Here is a 21,836-nt window from a genome sequence, read left to right on the forward strand (position 1 = left end):
CGAGGTCTGGAAGTTGCACAAATCACAGTGTTACCTTTCAAAACTGCTGAATGAAGCTCAATAAAAGACAAAGTACTTCACTGCCAAGTGTTGATGCACAGCAGGAATGAAGGTGGCACAGATGCCCTCAGTGCCAGTTCGTCTAGTCTAGCAACCTCATGAGAAGCCAGGAGCAGGAGCCACAAGCACTACAAGGAACAGCTAATTGCCTGGGCAGGGGAGAGGCACTAGATCTTTTTGATTGAGCTGGGACTCTACTAGGAGATGCACGATACACTGCTGCTCAGGTGGACACTTGCATTTGGCACCTTGCTCACTAGCACCAGGATGGAAGGACAGAACCTCCTTCAGTAGGAGCTTCTGTATCTTCTTGGGGCAAGGTTTGAAGGATGCTGCTGTGGCTGGTCTGCAACCTTCCACAAGACAGTGAAGATACTTACAATAGGGAACCACTGACTGGATCTTTTACCACAGCTGGGTCAAGGTGGAGGGTCACTTGAAATCACCACTGCAAAGACTACTATCACAGATAGCAACCTGCAGGACACAAAGCAGTGTTCATCTCCAGACTACGACTAAAGAAAATCAGGCACCAGGAAAGAAGGTGCACTATGTAAAGTTAATTGATGGAGCATGCTTTCTTCAGGGTAAGTGAGAAACTTAAAGGGTGATGAGCACAGTCTGCCCTATATACCTATGTACTGAGTGAAAATAATGGATGCAAGTACATGTTACAAATGCTACAAAGAAAAATTCCTTCCTGTTTCAAGTAACAGGATTTGTGCACAGTCACTGGCTAAACACTTATCTGTCGGGGACTAAAAGCAAGTTTTTCAAGGATAAAATAAAGGCCAAGTCTTCAAGACCCAAGCCACTGAAACTGCACCAGTGTATGCACAACATGATTGGTACCCCCATGATCTAGGCAATAACTAACAAGTTCTATCTTCATGCCGTAGCTTCTGGGCAAATTCAAAAAAACTGTTCTACAGAATAGTGGCAGAAAGGCTACCAAACCAGTTTTGATGTTGTACACACTGATGCTAAACTTCTGAAAAACTTATACTAAACCATTACCTGATTTAGTAGCAAATCTGATCAGCAGCAGATCTGGTATGCTGCACCTCGGCCACTGAACCCCTCCATTGGGGTGGGACAGCAGTGGGAACAGTCAGCACCCAGGGCAGCAAGTTTCTCTGGAGTAGGCGTATTCTTAAGGGAGAGGGATAGAGCTCATGATTGGGACCTACTTATATTGAACACAGCAAAGAACAAAGAACAGAGCAACTCAAGATCAGTGTTTCAGGGGAGCACATTTTGTGCCTGGTAACTGTCAGCTTTTCTCCATTCATCCATCGACTTTATTTTCTTTTTTTCTTTTTTTTTTAAATAAAGCACCAGCTGCATACAGCCCTTGCTTTAACATGAACCCATGCTTAAAAGAAAGATTGTTTTATTAGGGTAACAGCTATGCAAACAATTTGTTTTGATTTTTTTTTTCCCCCAGACAGTTTACCCAGGTTGCAAAGAAACCATGGCATGGATGCAGACACAATGCTAGCCCAGGCACAACTTCTCTCTTGCTTAGTGAGAGGAACAGACACAGTGGTGGGTGTGCTCTGCCTTGTATACCTGTGCACCAAGGAGGGGCCAGGAGGGTCCCGAGTATACATGTTCTGAGTACTACAAAGGAAAAAATCCTTCCTGTTACAAGCAACAGGTATGTATACACTCACCTCTTGCTTCCAGGGCCCAGGCACACAGCCAGCTCAGGTGTAACAGAATTCATTAGCTCAGACACATCCCCATTCAAACAGGTCTCTAATTCTGTAAGGGCCATTTCCAGTCTGGAAAAGCTTCAGCTACTTTTGTTCAGTGCAGAACCCCAGCAAATCAGCCCAGCAGACATGTCTCAGCACCATATGCCCAGAAACATGAACCATGGAGACCATGTTGCAGAGACCTGCAGGGCTCCATGGAAGATCAGCTCAGACCAAGCAGAACTTATCACCTGCCATCCATTGCTGGCACAGTGGCAGCTCCCGCGGATTCAGCAGCTCTACATCATGTTTACCCTGGACAAGGAGAGCTGGCAGCACTGTACCATGGCTACCTTGCACTCTCCATGGGATCCTGAGCAGGGGATACTGAGCAGGCAGGAACAGAACAGCTCAGGCAAAACCATGCACTTCTTCCCTGTCACTCTCCTCCCCTAACAAGTATGGATAAAAGGTGAATTCATTTTTGAGAAGCAGTTAATCTTTGATCTCTTCCCAGCTGCCAAACAGGCAGCCCAGCAGGTGCTAATTAGCTGCATGTTGTGTGACATACGAACTTCCCGCTGGAAACTGAATTCAAACACCAAACTCATCTGATGCAGATCATCCAACAGCCATCCAGTGGCCACAGTTTTGGTAAGTGCTTGAAGGCTGTGTAAACCCAACAGCAATATGGCTTCACGTGTACTGTTGCTCCTATTCATCCTTACAAGATTCAAGGCAGTCGTTAGCAATCATAAATCCTTCCTCAAGGATGCTGGTGTTTAAACAGCAATGGCAGTGCCATCATCCTTAAGGCTACAGATGTGTGCCACTCCCAGGACAGCTAACATCTCAGCAGCAGCTCACTGGCAGCCCATTTTTTACTCCTGTTAGCTCCACTAGTTCACGTCAGAAAGAGCAAATTACAATACAGTGGTTCTGCTTACCTGAAGCCATCTGTATGGCAGGCATAAGAACATAGTGTACATACATATGTTATATATAGGGAGGAATGTTTGTGCTGTTTAATTCTAGCTGAAGTATTAAGCAAGTGAACTTTTATTCCAACAGTAAACACGTGGCTTTTACACAGCTCCTTCAAGTCGAAGGCTATAAGGTGATACATATACACACATATATGCATATTCCTGAATTTACCCTCTCAGGTCCTCCACCTGTTCTCCTAATTTCTGAAAGCGGGAAATGTTTTCATACTCTGAGAGAACCAAACTTACTGAAGGTCACAAGGCAAGTAAGTGACACAACTAGGAACAGAATAAAGCCGTTGACTTCTAGATAAGGAGCCCTCTGCAAAGGCTTTCATCTTCAGTTAGCGCTCTGGCTTACATGTTCTTCACATGGGTCTGCTACCATCCTTTAATGATAAATTAATGGAAATGAACACCAATATCCTGCATTTTCACCCTCGCTTTCTCCCATTATTAAATAATGAACACATCACCAGGGCAAGCAATCTACTGCAGTCTTCTGCAGCCGTAGTTTGTTTATTATATTTTTTTCTTGTCATGGAGAAATCAGATTACTGGAGAGAGTGGGATATTATTTAACCCATTCATCTATCAACCACTATGCACACACTATTACTATACAAACAAAGCAAGAAGCCTCTGCACATTTTCCTCCCATCTAGAGGAGTTGTTGACTACATTTATCTAAGAATCCTGAGTTATCATGACATATTCTATCAGCTTTGCCTTATAACATCAGAAGATTCAAAAGCAGCTCAGGACTGCATGATTTCTCTGAATGCAAGTACATCCTGACTTCAGGTTGACCCTGAAATTTTCAGACATTTGGAGAAACTAAAAGTAAATAGTTAGAAATTAGGCGGGCAGTGACCACACAGTGAGAACCAGCCTAAGTCTCGATCCTAGCTTTTTTCTCTGTTATTTATGTGGAGGAGTGGAGACCTTAACTGTAAATGTCAACAACACTTAATATTGTTGTTTCTACTGCATAAGCTTCTCGCTTGTATCATTAAAAAAAGATGGGAGACCTTTCCACTCCACAGGGCTTACTGCAGGCATCTCACAGGGTCTACCTTCTGCCTGCCTCGAAAGCAGGCAAATTGGGCTGTTCATGCACTCTCAAATGGCCAAGAGAAGAGGCTGTAATTTTTCAAATGGTGCATACTGGCCATCTTCCTCAAAACTTAGCAAGTCTACATGCCCTTATTGCCAGCAGTAGGTATTTGAGTATCATGCATTAGGTCAGGGAGCATTGTACTGCTGCAGTTCTTCGTGTTTGCCCTGCAAGCCATGGTCAGTGCCCATCTCCACAGGCAGTCACCCAGCTGCCACACCTCTAGCTAGCACTTCTGCAGGACACGGGGCATCAGCTTCAGCTTTTGGGAATACACTGAATAGAGTGAGGTTGATAGACATCCCTGAAGCATGCCAGTCTCCTCTGCTTATGGGTCCCTATCCCACAATAACAGAATGCCACATGTGTGTCAGCTTCATGGGGAGAGTAAACTAAACACTACCAATCCTATGGATTAAACAAATCGCAATATTTACAAACAAGCTGTAAGCACGAACCCAGTGCATACTTTTTTTTTTTTTTACACTATCCAAAAGTTCAGCTCTGTATAAAGTTCCTTCTTTGGCATTTTTTTCCTTAAGATCTTGTTCCATACAGGAGCTGAGGAGTGATCTTTCACAGATGGATTTGCCACCCTGGTGCCCAGCACAAAGCCATGGACCCAAGTCTTGCCACATATTCTGTCTTCCATCCCTCTCCCAGAAACACCATGTGCAACTGTAGACATACAACATTATTTGTATCTCAGTGAAGCTGGGAATCCAGTGAGTACAACAGGTGTCAAAATGAGTCTGACATTCCCTGCACCACTTCTTTTTATTATTGATCAGCTAACTTTGAGAGGTCTGTGCAGGAGAAAGCAGCTACAAAGACTTCCAGAACTTTGAAGCAAATTGCAAACATGTGAGCTGGCTCTCAAAGACAGTGAACTACAAACTGCTGGAAATGTGTCCCCAAATCACACCTTGTGTGTAAATGCAAGAGAATGGTTTCTTGAGGTCATTAGCTGTCCCGGATTTAGGTGGTTTACTTGCGATATACCTTACTAACAACAGGACTGAAAACTGCCACTATTTCCAATATCCCACTGATGATTGTTAACAGTATTTAGACAAGAGGCATATAGTGTGTTGCATAAACACAAAACACAAAACAAAAGAAAAAAAAGAAAGACTGAAGGTACATGGTAACGCCCTAACAATTTTAGGAAAACCAGGCATGTGTTAAATGTAAGCTCCAGAAAGCCCTTAAGGCCTTTTTTTATAACAAGATATAAATAAAATACATAACATTTGGACTCTTCATTTACATCGTAGTTTTGAAGCCTTCAGGGATTTTTTTTTCAAGCTTTTCTTCACAACCAAGAGTTTGTTTTTTCAGAATAAAAGCTTAGTTCCCAACATAATCCCAGGGCTTGGAAAGTTGGAACATTAATTCAAAAAACAATTATGCCAAAAAAATGGGCAACATTTTGCAATAACCATGCATTAACCATTTTGATCCAAACTCAAGTTTGATGCACAGGAAGCAATAAAGCCTGTAGAAACAGGCTAATTCATGCCAAATGAAAACAGTCTTTGAAAGATTCACAATGTGCTGTCCAAAGACAAGGGGGAAAACAAATTCAATTGTTATGGAGGGCTGTTCTTCCCTTTGTTACTGCATTTTTTATGCCCCTTCACAGGTGGCCAGGCAATGTCTTCAAGGCCAAAAAACTCAGTAACTACTACAGGGATTTCTAATTCTCCCAACACTTGTGGAAGCGTTAAGATGTGGCACTTCAAAACAGAAGAGCCAGAGAAGACCCACGCTTCCTTTTAGGAAGTAAAAGATAGGAATAATGTCCGTGTCTCAATTGCACTTCAACACTTCTGGGAAGAACTCCAATATGGAGTCACCCAGTTAACTGCAAACTTGGGGTTTGAGATCTCCCTGAGGCACCTTTCCCTTCTCAGTGGGTTGGGAGAAAGACTATTCTTTAAGCACATTCAATAGCAAAGCATCAACTTTGATTGAAATAAGGCACTGTACTGGAGGGTTGTACTTTCATGAAGAGAGCTCAAGAGTGAGAGTTGATTTAAATTCAAAATTCACAATACAAATTCCCTTTAGACGCTTTATTCAGCAATGAAAAGCTGATCCTCTACCTCTTCTGAAACTTCTAATTTTTTTTCCCTTCAACCCTCTTATTTAATTTCTTGAGGCTATAAAATCAGCTAGATTCCCTGGGGAAACAGCAATATTTTTATAGCTATATTCCCATGTGATAATGGCAACTATTACCAATTTTGGTCAAATGTAAAATTCTAGTGGAAACTAGTTCAGAAATTTGCTTCAAACTCAAGAAGAAAGAACAATCTTTTGTTAATACCTACTCTGAACAGAACTAACAGCTATACGTGCTTGTGCTTCTTGCTTTGTTGTTAAAGAAAGAACACATGAAGAAAAAAAAATGCTCACAGTAGGAAAATCATCTGTACAACAGAGTACAGCTTACAAAATAAGGACAAGGTTGGAGAATTAAAGCAGAAAAGAGACACCTCATTATCAAGCAGACCCAGTCAAAAGTAGGGAAGATGTCTGCACGTGGTAATCCAGCCTCTGTAAAGAGCTGGAAGAGTAGGTTGGAAAAGACTTACTTTTCTGATAGTTTTTCTTTGGGTCAGCTGTAAATTTCAATTGTGGTGTCCAAGTGACTATGTTTTCTCAGAGATAAAGTATTGCTCATGCCAAGAAAGTTGATGTGGAAGAAAAAGCTATGCAGGAAAAGAACACGCATGAAAAAAAAGAAGAAATTTTCTCCCGATAACATTTTGATATGCCAACTTTTGCACGCCTCAAAACTCAACATTTTCACTGAAGATTAATGACCTCTCCCCCATGAGACTAATGAAACCACTAAGCAGCACTGAAGCATGGTTCTTCCCAGAAGCACTAACACAAAAGAAAACATCCAAATAAAATGAGTACAAGAACAATTAACCATTGCACAATATATCTCTCAGCACTAGTGCTCTGTGCAAAGACTTCTTTGTCACCAAACATGTCACCAATTCCAGGTGTCCTTGTAAAAGATGAAAATACAAAGCCTCCTGGCCAGTAGTACATACTATATTTGATAAAACTGTAGCACTTTAAACATGTTCTTAATATTTTCTTATCACCGTGGGGGAAATATTGCTGCCTAGATTCCTGGTGGGAGGCAAATTCTGAGATGGTGACAAGACAGTCAGTCCCTAAGAAATAAGTATCACCTTCAAAGACAAACTGATGTAGGGCCAACAAAGCAGCCTCTTTGCTTAAAACAATCTAGCAGGAACAAAGGTAGAAGACCTATAATTACTGCTAAGCAATGACACAATTACTGACTAAATGCATGGAAGAGGTATTACATGGATCATGTCTGTTTAGTTTTTTAGCGTATGCTGTGCCATATGTTTTCACTTAAGTTAAAAAAAAAACTGCAGCAACTCTCCCATCCTCATTACACAGAGAGGATGCCAGATACTAGCTACTCTTTCTTATGAAAGCCTTTTATATTCTTTAAGCCACATGTACTGAGAAATTCTATTAATAGTCAGGTATTTCTCCAGTCTTGTTTGTTGCCCTTCTCCAAATAACTCTTTCCTTCTGCTTTAGCTACAGAGGTAAATTTGGGGAGGAGGCCCTCTGGGATTAATAATCTCACTAACACTATAAACAGTTTTTCCATTGCTTTTTCATTGACAAATTTAACCCCGAAAGCAGTGCATACGCTAGAGGATCTCTGCAACAATATGGATGGTATGCGCATATTCATACCTCTGCAAGTTCCACTGACAGAAGCACTCCTAGAAAAGGGTGCAAATACAAAAGAAGAAATTTTGATTTCAATTAAAAAAAAAAATCTCCATTTAACTAATTTAAGAGCCTGAGATTGCTGCACTCTCCTTGCTCTTCACTGAAAAAGCTGCAAGAGCAGCCTTGGTGGGTGCTGGGAAAGAAGAATTCCTACAAGCAAATTAGAACCTCACAAATGGTGAAAAGTGGGAGGCACTCCAACACCCCAGCTCATGACAAAACAATAGCCTGGGACACTGGAGGGTGCTCGGCAGCCTGAGCTGTCCCCCACAGGACATCTTGACATTTGTAGCTTTTAGAGTTCCAACTTCTTGTTACAGTTTGATCTTCTTAACAACTCTTAAAGTTGACTAATTTCATTGTGTTCCTGAATGACATCCCTTGCTTTGGCTATATACACACTAACAAACAATCAGCAGCAGGGCACGGGCCCACGCTGTCCTACACGAGCCCATTCTACTTAAGTTTTAGCACAAGCCCTGATGGTTTTCATCAGGGCCAAAAAATATCCTCCTCTATAATTCTCATGAATTCATGGGGTCACAGGCTAATACAGGCCAGTGACCTTTCTTGATAGGAAGCCTAGATATAGTCACGCTCTTTTTTGGGGGTGCAGGGAGTTAAACTGTTTGAACAATGAGCTCAATTGCCTTCAGGACCACAGGACAAACATTTTATTTATTAATACAGATGGAGTCACCATTTCCAAGCACTCACAGCGGCACATCCCTTTTCTAGATTCTGTCAAGTCACATAGTAGAGACAAGCTCAACATGGCACTAAAAGTCTCATTTTTTAAAGTAAGTGCAGTCCAGTATGACACTGGCCTGTTTGACATGGTCATTCTTCATCATTTAGAAAATCTTGATTCAGATTCTGAAAGATAATCTCATACGTTCATAGTCAGCTGCAGAAGTTACTGGGTGAAACCTAGACCCACTGTTACACAGAAGGCCAAACCACATACTTGTAGTGACCCTTTGTGGTGTCAAAACCTAATATACTTACACCTCTTCAGAAATATGATATATCTATGACTTTCCCTATTCCCTATTCTCTGCACACAGAGAAAGCTAGAGTTCCCGCAAGGGCTACAGACATCCGTGATGAATGCAATGACACCTTCTGATCTGACACTGATCTGATGTATTGGCTGCAACACTCCTGATGGTGCGTAGCTCTGCTTTTGTCCCAGGTCACTGGGGATTAGGATCAAGTAATTAGGATCAATCCTTGGTCCAGATCTTTGGTGAACAGAGGCAGAGTCAACAACTACAACATGTACTAAATCTCTTCACACATTTAAGACAGTTTAAGAAAAAGGTGCAACCACTCCTCATAAACTCCTCTTCATCTATTTCTAATACCTTGTAGAGGACACTCAGAGACCACTATTCAAAGAATTTGCATAAGACTTCCTACTGCATGCCTCATCTCAGAAAGTCCTGTTCATAAAGCAGTAGGGTCATCACTTGCTTATTCCTGTGCTTCTTTCATTCAGCAGACAAGTAATCAGTAAGGTGGTTAACTAACAATAGCAGCAGCAGTTTCCAATCTAACATGAGATGTGCATTATTCCTACTGCAATAGTCCATTTTGGAACCAACATCATTTGGGGGAAAGTCTAGAAACTTGCATATTCAGAACCATATTCACCTTGAAGGCATCTACACACAAATGCTCTTCGAGAGAGTGGAACACTCTGGTCAGAAAACCCCCTTGCATGGGCTAATGGCCAAATCAGAAAATGACCAATGGAGAAAAGGAGCGAGCATTCTTTCATGAAGAAACACAGTTAAGCTTTCTATGTTACACTGAGTACTTTTTAGCATCTGGAGATGGAAGAACTGTCTTTGCAATCAGATTCTTTTTTAAGAAAATGAAGATCCCTGATGAACTGTGTCAAAATGATCAGCATACTGCCTTCTGCTTGATATGATCGCCTTTAAAGAGCAGTAGTCCTGCCCTGAAAATTCCTGAGCCATTTCTACTCTTTCACATGTAATTTATACAGATGTGTTGCTCCAAATTAGTGCAGCTCAGTAGACAATGCTCCTCAAAAGCTGCTTTCCCCTAAAGATTGCACGACTTGCTCTTGTAATCTTGGAATTCTTCTTTCTTGGACCAGTAAACACCAAATGATGGATGAAAAAGGACTTCTTTCACAGTTTTTTTTCAGAGTCAAAGCAAAGAAAAACTTAGCTAAAAGTCTGAAGAACAGAGAGAAACTTTAACAAGAGAAAGCAGAAATGGTAGATTAGCCTCCAGGCTGCTAAGGATCTCCTGAATTCTAACTTTAGTAGTGTCAAGCTACCACAGATTATTTTCTAGAAGTTTCTTGAAACATGCAGCACTGCTGAAAGTGAGCTCATCCTGTAGCTATATTTCACACCAAAAAAAGCGCCATTTTGCACTTGGACTAGACCACAGTGACTTGAAAATGCTGGGTGATATTCACTGAAGTTCTCAGCAAAATCTTCCCATCACCAGGCCAGCTACAGTCAGTGTCTATAGACGCCAACCGCCTTTCCCAGCATGATGCACGTCGGAAATCCCAGCTGATGGTGTCACAGAAGCGCGTAGAACAAAACTCCTGCCCCGTCTGTTTCAACACAAGCACATCTCTCTACACTTTCTCAGTCACCCTGACTACTCTTTTTCCCATGCACGTCCCAGCTCTGATAGTCTTCATCTCACACCAGCACGTGACTGAGCTCCACGCTGCCTGCCTGGGTCAGTTGTTTGGATATCATTAGATTGCCCTGACTGAAAGCCCTAATGAGGTGTTGATCCCATCATCCAATCACTCAGCTGAGCCAGAATGCATCCCGTGGGACAGCCAGAAAAGACTGATGCAAGAATTCCAAGTGATGTGTAACATGAAAGGGCGCCATTCGCATCGCTAGGACTCACAGCCTGTCAGCACGGCCATTAGAAATCCTGGGCTACAGAGATTTATAATTCAACCCTCCCACACACAGAACTTGCTCCAGACTGAAACTTGGCACAAAATTCAGTCCCAGGAGGGCATTAAAAAAATAACCCATTCAACGGTTTCCATCCCATGGCTTCAGCTCACAGCCATTTAAATAATGGCAATTTCTCATTTCTCTTTTTAACTGAGGAAATCCAATATAAAATACCAGATTTACATAACATTGCAGTGGTGATACAAGCTGGCAACAAACCCAGAGAGAAGGCTGCCAGAGCCATTCCGTCATCCCCTTTTGGTGAATTTCTCCATTTGGATTCAGTTTAACAGAATAATTTTTATTAGGTCTAGCTGACATCATGTGTAATCTGCAAATCCCACCTCCACATTGGTTGGGCAGCTTGCCCTGGCTTTGTACACCTTGTATGCCTGTTAGAAGGGGACAAGCCCTCCTGTGGTCAATGCACCCTTCCACTTGTGCTGCCACTGTTACTTCTTTGCTGCAAACTCTGCTGGCTGATCTAGAGGACAGTAATTAGTTGCCTATTGAGCTCCAAAAGACTGACTGGACAAGGAATGGACATACACAAAACAAAGAAGGGAATTGATGCAAGCCAAAAGAAATTTGTCAGTAGGGCCTTTGATTTGATCAGAGATTGTTCTGACAACTACCACACACCTGCTTCCAGGGAGAGAGACAGACCCAAGCCTATTGTGGGTGCAGTCCTTTCTCCACCAGGTATTTCAATTCCTGTGGGGACCATCTGTAGTCCTGAGTTTGTCAGTGGAAAAAAAATCTTGGAAGTTGATGCAATGACACAAACACTTCTTAATAAATACATCAGACTTCAGGAAGTCTGCAGCAAATCACTGCGGTGAGCATAAGCTTTCTGCTCCACCACTACTCACCCAGAGAGGCCTTTTTTGGTGGCACATGCGGGATAGCAAGGAGCTTGTGTCACCCACAAAATATATCATTGGTTGGGTGGGCTACTGGCTTCCATCTCATCACCACCAGAACCACTCCTGCTCTCCCACAGCACACCTGAGACTCAGCCCTTGCTGCCACACTCCAGCTGGAGGACAGGGCATATTACAAATCATCACCAAAGCATCTGAATAGATTTTTCATGTTTGTTATACAAGTCAACAAGTAGCACAACTATAAAATAATTATATGACCAAATGCCATAAGAAGAAAATGAAGGTTTGTATCAGTGGTCAATCCCAAGGCTCCAAAACTCAGAAAGAGGAGTCCTTCTTGTTCTTTAGAGAATTACTGACTTAGAGGTACTTTAAACCAGTTTGGACTCTCTGCTGCTGTCAGAAAAGATGCTACAAGATGCTGTGGCAGTCAGCATCAAAATGTTTCTTCCAGAAAGTGGTGGTTAGGTCTAAATTGCCACTGTTGCATTGACTCTCTGCATGTACTAAATCATCCTCCCTGAGACCACCCTCTCAGATCCATGTTCCAGCTGTGAAAACCCTTCTGGGTTTCTGAGGGCTACATGTGCAGTATTTCTCTTGAACAGGGGAAAAAGGCTGACCTGAAGGGACCACCTGAGCTTTCAAAATGGAAAAACAAGATGGGCAAGCATCTGCAGAACCACCTTCTTTTCCAACAGCTGCACAGTTTTCTCATACCTTGTCCTTTAATTCCAAAGGGGGGTACAAAGTCCCTGATACGTGCCCATTTCCTGAAGGAATCATCCAAGAACATTGGTGCCGGCTTCGAGAACCTGAGAAAACCAGAATGAGAAAGAAATTAACTCCTGAACTAGGAAGGAAAAATTTCTGTAGGGAGGTTGACAGAATCCATACCTAAGTGCTGATTCTACATTCTCACTGGCAATACAGTAACATGGAAGATTTTACTCTTACCCAAAGGCGGCTGGAAGTGGAACACATCTTTCAGAATTTGTGCCATGAAGACACTCAAATCACTCAAGTCGTGAGCCTGGCAATCACTTCCACTCAACAATTTAGAACATCCCCACTACTGTTTGGCTACTAATAGCTACAAAAAGATGTAAATTGCAACCAGAGCTCAGACAGTTGTACTTCTAGCTTTGCAAGCACAAGCCAATTCATGTGCTGTCTACGCAAGTGTGTGAGGAAGGGGTGCCGAGTCACCTTTATATTGTTCATTACACATATGAATGCTGCTCTGTGCAGGTGTGAATGCACTGGGCAAATGTGTGTGGAAAGCAAGGCTGGGGTTATCTGCTCTCATGGCTGCTTCTGCCTCACTCATAAGCAGCAGCTATCATAACACAGGCAAGAAAGGAATGGTTCAGGAGATCATGAAGAAGCATTTAGTTTTCAGAGAATGGAAATTCAGTACAGATGTAGGTGTTTTCTTCTGCATTCATTAACATATAAATGATTCAAGAGAGGTCCTTGCCAAACCAAACAATTGCCATCTATCCAAAATCACTTACAAAAGAGAGAACTACTCCTTCTTAACTGTGTCATTATGGGAATACATTATCCTAATTACACCATCAGCAGACAAACACAGCAGCTACTAAAAATTTGTCTCTTCTAGAAACAGTTAGTACAGTGGCCAGATAGAAGGAAACAATTAGCAAAAGAAACTACAGAAATATTAACTTTCATATGGAACCGTTTCTGAGTGTATTGTATCAAGATCACTGCTAGAAAATATGCTAATACTATTAGAAATCTGTTCATTCAATCGTATCACAACAGCAGCAGGGATGTTCTGGATCAGAATCAATCACACCATGCTATAGAAATGAAGAAAGGAATGTATTGCATGTTCAGATTCAGAGAGTACATCTCCACTACAGCCATACTGCAAGTGCAATGTACACGTATCTGAAATAGATACAGCCTGGCTAACCTAGGTACTGGTAGCAGGATAGATGTAACGCACTGGTTTAACCCTCCCTTCAGGCTGTTTTTGCACTCAGCATGCAGCTCCATACTACTGCAATCAGATAACTTTTGGGCTTGAACTACCTGATTTAAGATAAACTCATTTACACTATGCCACAGCCAGGCATAGAGCAGCAATTTCAGATAGCAGCACAGTGAGGAAAGGACGGAATGAATTCTGAATTATAAACTGCTCAAAGTACAGTCCTATCCAGATGCCCAGTAATTCAGAGGTTGCAGAAATCTCTGGGAAGGGGGAAGAGAGACCAAGAGTATTTAACAAAACAAGAAGACTCAAACTCACCCATGCATACCGCTTCACATCAACTCATGCAAACTTTAATAAGATCATCTATAACCATAAAAGCAGGATGCACAGATTACATGGCTGATCTAGAAGGAAAGGAATGTTTTTCCAGAGCTGAGGATCCGAAAGCATATATATAACTTTATCTGGGAAAAGGTGGGGAAGATGTGTTAGATATATTAGAGCTTCTGAAGATCTTAAGTAAAAAAACAAAAAAACACAGGCCTATTAAAAAAAAAACCAGGATACAATAATACTCTGAAAATACCCTAAAAACTTCAATAACCTGACAAATTAGTTCAATGTTTTTGCAAGCAACTTGGTGCACTGAAATGTAAGTATTATGTTACACTGGTGGGTCTCCAAGGAGTTCTCTCCACCTCCTTCCAACATCAATATAAGGAATCTTTGCAGGATTCTCATACAATGCAAGAGCTTTTATATAACCTGAATGGCTACAGCACAGATGTTCACAGCTCTTCCTCTACAGCTACCACTTGAAGTAACAGCAGAAGCCAGGTCCCACAGAATGGTCCCCATTCTGCCCAAGCAGCAGCCGCAGCGAAGGACGATTGCATTGCCTAGGGGTCACCAGCACCTTTGGGCTGGTTTGTTAGGTCACTGAGCTACTCTGGTTGCTGCTGTGGCATGCCATCTTCAGGAAAAACTTGGGTGCTTCAGAAAATGCATATATGAGCAGGTTTTATTCTCCTCTCAAGAATCAAGAGGATTTCCTACAATAATGCTACAAAGTAGTACGGCGTAAATAAAAAACTTAACCAGTTCAGTTCACCTATTCAAGAGCACTGCACGAGAAAGAAGGTACAGGCTGTAAGGTCAGGCCTAACTCAGAAGTTGGTATTATTTATAGATGGAATTAACTGGCCTATTTGCGAGTCGTACACCACGAAAAGACAGTTCACAGTAGTCTGATATGGAGTATGGAGTGTCTCTCCCTAATGCAGATTGCTCCTTACAAGGTGCCTAGTAAAACCAGGAGGAAGGTCTTCGAGGCCTGGGACTCCCTGGGCCTCGAAGTGTGGTGGTGCATTTCTTCCCCCTCTCTGGGTTGATCTATGAACTTGGGAAGTCTTGCTAGGCCTTAGCATAAGTGTAATGAGTTGGGCAGTTAAGCATCCCTTGACTGTACCAGAATTCTTGCATGGCTAAGATAGGGAGCTGCACTGACTGTACCAAGGACTCCTGTTGCCTGGCGGAGGCTGGGGACGAGAGTAGGGATAATTAGTCATTACCTGACAACCTTGTGACATATCTCAGTCCTCTCCTGACAGCCTTGGAGCATCCCATATCTGAATCTTAAGTCACTCTCTGGCAGCCCTGGAGCCTTCCTTATCTAAATCATAACTCACGTGAAACAGTACCAGCACAGCTGGAATCCCACTAATTTGCTGATGACTAAAGCCAATCATCTCACAAACCTGTAAAGAGCGGTACTAAGTGAGACCCTTTGAGCTCTCCTGGACCACAACAGGCTGTGACCAGCACCTCTGTCTGAGTGGGATGCCTCTCAGAGCTCACAAACTCTTCAGTTTGCGAAGATTAGAGGTCTGTCGCCAAAATCCGATGAGACTTGGGCTGATTCTCTTTGCTCCTTGAGGCTCAACCCTTTGCCCATTGAGAAAGATGCTGAAGCATTTGATGTGAATATTGTCCCTGAACTTGATGGGAATTTTTAACAGGTATACCTCTTTTACTTGCTTATGTATATCTCTTAGTGTCTTTGTGCATATGCGTGAGTGTAGTAACCTGAATATTCCATAGCAAGTATATTAGAGATATTGCTTTTCAAATCTCTATATAAGTTACTGTTGCAAACTTTATTTGACTGTGAATGAATCTCAGGTTGCTAGTATACTCATAATCCCTTTAGATATAAACCATTGACCAAGTCTGGGACTAGGAGTTGATCCACCTGCAGCTGGACTCCGACAGGAATTTAGAAAGCAAGGGGGTCTTTTCTGAACCTTGTGACTCAACGGGAGGGTCTGCCCTACCTTTTTACATTCCTGACCTCTGTACCAATCACAATAAATCAGTTCTAACCCAATTTTCCTTTGCATTTTTCTCTCTTAACCTTTTGCATTGTCGGTTTCATAGTTTTAGTTTGATTCTAACTTAATTTTCCTTTGTACATTTAATCCATGTATTAAGTAAGAGTGAACCTTCCCACCAAATTCTGTGATGTCACACTTTTATATAAATACCTATTAAATAATTTTTGCTAATACCCTTGATGGAGGTTCTTTAAGCGGTCCAAACCACTCCATTTCGCGACATGAGGGGAGTTCCCATAATCAGCTGAAGCACTAGCAGGACTGATCTGAGGTTCCATGGTGTCCCTTCTGCATGTGACAACCAGGGGACCAAAGTGATGCCCAAAGAGAAGGCTGAAATGACCACTGGCCTTTTTATTGTATTTGCTACAAGTAAATATAGAGATATTTCTAGCAGAGAACAAAATAGCCTTAGACCACCTACTATTATTTGGTAATATTTAACACTACTGTACCCAGAGCTAGGGAAACTGACTCATACTTTTGCTTCATTTAAGAGGGGGACAAACAGTTTTGGGGGAAATATTTTATCCATGTGGGGAAAAAAGGAGCAAATTAGAGGATATTTAGCTCCCATAAATCTTGAAGGTAATTCCATTTCTGAAATATTAAGAAATCATGAATGCTGTAAGCTCATGATTTATGAAAGCGCTTTGCCATCTCAATAAATCAGAGCAGGCCAGAACCGATGTCCAGCAGTGACAGGGAAACGCTGTCTGCCAGACCTCTCCAGGAGCATGGCTGTTCTGTCTCAGCTCTGAAGCGCATCTGGCATATTCTAGGACCCTTCAGGAAATATCAGGATATGCCTCAAACAGGCCATGGGAATGTTCTCTACAGAGCACCTAAAATACATTCCAAGGAATGCGTGGGAGTTTGTCAAACAGAAAAAGTAAATGTTTCTCAATGATCTTAAATTCAGTATCTACTGAGCAGCTTGCATACAGGATGCTGCATTTTACCTGAGTCATCTCTCACAGCTACCTAAACGCAGGTTAGCTTCACCCACAACCACAGCTCCAGAACTGAAATAGGCTTGTGCTTTATGGGCAAACAGCATGTAAAGGGAGAGCTTTGATTTTTCAGATTTAAATTTTAAGCACTTCCTCTCTACCCCACCCCAAAATCCAGAATAGACATAATGCAGCCTCATAGCACAAGACAGCCATGAAAAGATGAGACATTGGCGTGCTTGTGGCACGTACTCACGACCTGCATGATTTGGGAGACAAATGCCACGCATCTAAAATCTCTAGTTTGAATGGTATACCCCGATAAAATAGCAAATGACATCTAAATAGACTAAATGTTGGATGATAATTACAAGGTATAGTCAAATCTCTTCCAGCTCTCAAGCTTGTATTCCTTATACAAAGACATTAATAAAATCTCTAACACAATTTGTCACCGCACACAGTGAAAGGAAGTGTACTGCCAGAAAACTGTTCTTAAACAGGAATCTATACACATAAGAAAGTGGGATATATATTTGTACCTAGGGGATTCTGGCTTATGCAACAAAAAATTACATTTCCAGTTATTTTCTCTCTGACAAGTAAGAAGAGTTGTGACCCCAAAACATTCTACCTTGAAGTCTGAACTAGCCTGCCAGAAGCTCCCCAGCCAAGTTTTCTGACCATTTGCATTCTGTCCTTGACACACAGATCCATTCACAGATACTCCTCTTTGATGTATGCTGAGGTATTCAACATCGGCAGCACTAATTTCTCAAAATATCTTGCAAATCCTAGACTAGCAATGCTGCTATTCAAGGTAGCTATTGAACAATTTCAGACACTTAATATTGACTAGAATCTGCTCCCTATTCCTACCTGCTGCTTTCCAGGTAGTACATGTGTAAAAGAGAGTAAGCTAGAGCAGACAGAAAGTAAAGTAAACAAACTGATTTATAGCCGTTGGCTTTAACAAGGAGGGAGAAAGACATGGCCAAGTCCCTGAAAGAGAACAGGAAAAGATGGCACCATGTTTCTAGAAATCATGACACTAAGGAAAAGCAGACTGGCAGCCACTAAACTCCACTGTGGGCCTATTTCTCAGGTATTTCCTCCCTCCCCCCCTTTAAGCTGCCCTGGCCTTTTGTTTCTTCTTTAGTTAGGGAGAATCAGTAGCGAAGGAAAACTGGAAGCTGAAGAAAAAAAACCAAACAGTGCTAGAACCTAATTTTGTACATAACCTGCACATTGCATTTGTAAAAGGGCATGAACAACCTTGGGTTTTTTTGTTGTTTTGTTTTGTGTTTTTTTAACCACACAAAAGAATGAGTTATTTGTTCTGACATGACTTCTATCTTTTATTTGCTTATGCTCAAAAGCATCCACAGTTAGACAGAAGGCACAAAATCTACCAACTTTATTAATAAAATGGCTGAAATTGGCTGAAACCAAAGCACTCTAGTGTTGAATAATTAGCTCTGATAGAGGCATTTATAAAAGTACAGAGAGAACATCTAAACTAACCTTTTCCTTTTTCCCTAGTGAGACCTAGATATATGTTCTCTCCCTTGCCTCCCTTCTCTGGGGAACAGCATGGTGTGATAGCATAGGGAATGAGGAGGTTTGTGATGTCCTGATTTCACATTTCTTATTGACATTAATCCTCTGTCAAAAATCCAAGCAGCTCAAAGATTCCTCAAGCAGCTGAGAAATTTAAGAAATCGCATTAATAAGGATTAACCCCGTCCTACAACCAACATACTTCTTTTCCTAAATCAGCAAACAAATGAGCCAAAAAACCTGATGGCTGCAAGAAGAAAATCTTCAACAGTAGAGATCAGGCCAAAAATCAAGTTGGTCTTAGCAAACTGCAGAAATGGTCTAAAATAAAAATCAGACAATATGGTGAAGACAACTTAGCACTGAAGAATGGTTGGTCAGTGCACCCTACCACTGCCATTTGGACACCTAGTTCTTCTCTTGGAAGTGACAGTGAGCCACTGATCCCTCTCCATTTTCTCCCATGCTATTCATGCCTACAGACCCTGAGTGTACCTACAACTGTCCCTTTCAAGCTGAAAAGTACTCAAGTACTTTGGCATTCTCTATACAGATGCCACTGAATTATGCAGCGGTACAACACAGTTTTGCTTTGTTCTCTGCCCTTTCCTAATAACTCTACCATTTGGGTTTTGTCCATTACTGAGCTGGTGTAATCACTCCTTCCTTTGCAGGTCTGCAAGAAGGATCCTGAGGTGCAAATCATGGTCCTTCCTTCTGACAGGAAGGGGCAGTAAATGCCACAACCACTCCAAAAAGTGCCTTTGAACAGGCTTTATTACATAAGCAAAGAAAAGGAAGTGCCAGGTAAAGTCCACTAAACAGAAAAACCTCTACCCACCCATAGGCCACGTAGCAGTTATCCCGGGTATCCCAGCCTCCGCCCCTGGGAATGATTGCTCTGTACCTTTGAGGCACTCTGGAGCATCATCAACCTTCTTGCCCTCTTTGGTCTCCATACCTAGTTGTTTAAACTCATCGGTGCAGGCATTTTCCCATTGCCTGCTCGCTGCCCTATTTAGAGCCAGACCAGCTGCTCCACATATCTTAAAAGGCCTCCACACTCTGTGCTGTGGTTCATACACAGAACATTGTCATACTATTGCAGAAAAGATAAATATCCTACCATGACTGAAAAATATAACTATTACAGCTGTAAAACCTGTTAAATACTCCACTTCATTCAGGATCAGAAAGCATCAACTCAAGGACCGTGCCCAGTTCTGACCCTCACGCAAAAAAATATGAACAAACTGGAAAAAGGCCGTAGGAGAGCTGTGAAAAGGATCTAAGGTCTAGAAAACACGATCTCTGAGGAAAGCTAGAAAGAAATGAATTTGTTTAGTCTAGAGAAGAGAAATTGAAAGAGGACATGATAAGCTGTTAAATATTACAAGGCTACTGCAAAAGAGAAAGGTAATATCTCCATATCTCTGGTAAATAGAAGTAGTAGCCCTGGGCCTAAAAATGCAGCAAAGGAAACTTAAATTAAACATTAGAAGAAGGTTTCTTATGCTTGGGATTATTACACATTGAAAGCTATTGCCGGGACATGGGTTACAGCACTTGCATCAACTAAATTGGTTTGTGATTTTACTGTATTGTTTTCAAGAACAAGTTTACATCTATTAAGCATGATTTAGCCATAGCTGTACCTACTTTTAAGAGGGAAAAATTAAATAGATGATCTTTTGAAGCTCTGCACAGTTCTATTTCTTTTAAAACCACTTTCACACTGGCCTAACATTGCTAGGAGGTGACCAAGTACCCAAGCTACAGTCTGCTGTAGTTGGGAATCAAGAGCTACCCTTCAGACTCTTTGTGCTTCTCAAGTATTTACCTTCATATATGGTAATCAAATTTCAGTACAAACACAACTGTAGATAAGCAGCACATGGATTCTGCAAGCCTGTTGCCTGCCAAGACTGCTTTCTGTTTGTACCCTGTACCTTTGTGATAAACAGGAAGACACGTAAAGTTTAACCTTTCTGCAGTCGTTAATATCTTGGGCTTACGCACCACCAAGGCACAAAATCAAAGACTGATTTAACATCAGCTCACTCCCTCCTGCTAACTGACTACATTCTCACATGTATAAAGTCCAACAAAGTGTCCTGAACAGCTTACCTATATAATGCAAATAATCATTATGGGGACTGGAAAGTTTTGAGATAAACTTTAAAGACAAAATGAAATCAGTTTGCCTGCTCTAACAAAATCCTCCGACTTTCCTACTGGTTCTCCAAACATTTCAGACAAAAAACACACATGCACACAAAAAAATAACAAGAAGCTTGGTTTAAAGTTTGGCTTCCTTTTTTGGGGGGAGGGAAGCAGCTATAAAATTCAGACAAGGCAGAAACTTTGTCCTGACCTGCCTCATGTTGTAGCATATAAGACAACATGCAAAATTTGTCATTGTTCACCGAACCCTCCAATACCAAAACACAATTATGCAAGGGTGAAAAGCTGACTTCTAGACAGCGTAGAATGATGTTAGTTTAAAAAACAGTCTCCTAACATAATTTTAATGTCATAGTTTGGTTTTTATGTGTTATTGTCAAAGATGCAAGATTGAATTACAGCTAGTTTTTCCTACCGAAAGCCAGGTGGGGTGTTCAAGGCCTCTGAGGGAGCACTGAGCCAAACAGATGAGATTACATGGTATTTGGAAATATGATGAAGGTGAGCAAAAGCAGACTGTAATTACTGCCTGAGTTTTCAAAGCCTTTTGTGCAAATAAAAAAATGAGATGAGGAGGGAAGGAGAAAGGATCAAATCCTCCCTAGCAGAAAGAGTTAGCTCACATGGAAGTTGCCAGCCAGCAAGTCTGCCGGTTGGCCAAAGTTTAGCACAATTATGCTCCTGCTCACATTCCACTGGGACAGCAAGGAGATTGCTGTTTCTAACAAAAAAGAATAGGAGAGGAGTCATCTAGGCTAATTGCTTCTGTGCAACATTGCACTCCCAAAAGGCAGGGTATCTGTTTTTTTCTGGTGAAGATCTAACATACATTCCAGAAGACTGCAGATGATGGGCACAGTTCCCATCACTGACCTGTTGTCTTCCGTCATAGATACTAATTAATTAACGGTTCTGTTAAATGCAGTGACCGCACTTTGCTTTTATAAAGCCATCTTACTGTTCTCTTTATTCTACTTGCAGAGAAAAGTTAATCCACAGCCATGCCATTGCCAGCAATCCCCCTCCCCACCCACTGCTCATTCCTGCCACCACTGACATGTCTGAGTGCCTTGAGCTGCTGGCAGCCTTATGGTAGAGCACATCAAATCACATTTCACTGTTTCAAAACCCTCTGATCTTGTTTACTCCTACCACATTATTTAACATACATATCTATCTTGATGTTATCCTACTGTATCAGACCAATTTTCAGATTTCAAAGCATTGAAGGGAATAGTAAAATTTTTAGTGGTTAATAAT

The 21,836-nt window shown here is 41.7% G+C and overlaps 1 protein-coding gene across 7 annotated transcripts in view; it reads right to left on the bottom strand.

Annotated features, from left to right (window-relative positions):
* ST3GAL3 (ST3 beta-galactoside alpha-2,3-sialyltransferase 3) overlaps positions 1 to 21,836 on the bottom strand; it is a 201,313-nt gene that overhangs the window by 65,341 nt on the left and 114,136 nt on the right. For all 7 annotated transcript variants that reach the window (XM_049807988.1, XM_049807990.1, XM_049807993.1 and 4 more), the window contains one exon: positions 12,241 to 12,335. In XM_049807988.1, coding sequence (XP_049663945.1) covers positions 12,241 to 12,335 — 95 coding nt within the window. The remainder of the gene's footprint in view (positions 1 to 12,240; positions 12,336 to 21,836) is intronic.

This window comes from Accipiter gentilis, chromosome 8 (assembly GCF_929443795.1).
Source record: "Accipiter gentilis chromosome 8, bAccGen1.1, whole genome shotgun sequence".
Lineage (NCBI taxonomy): Eukaryota > Metazoa > Chordata > Aves > Accipitriformes > Accipitridae > Astur > Astur gentilis.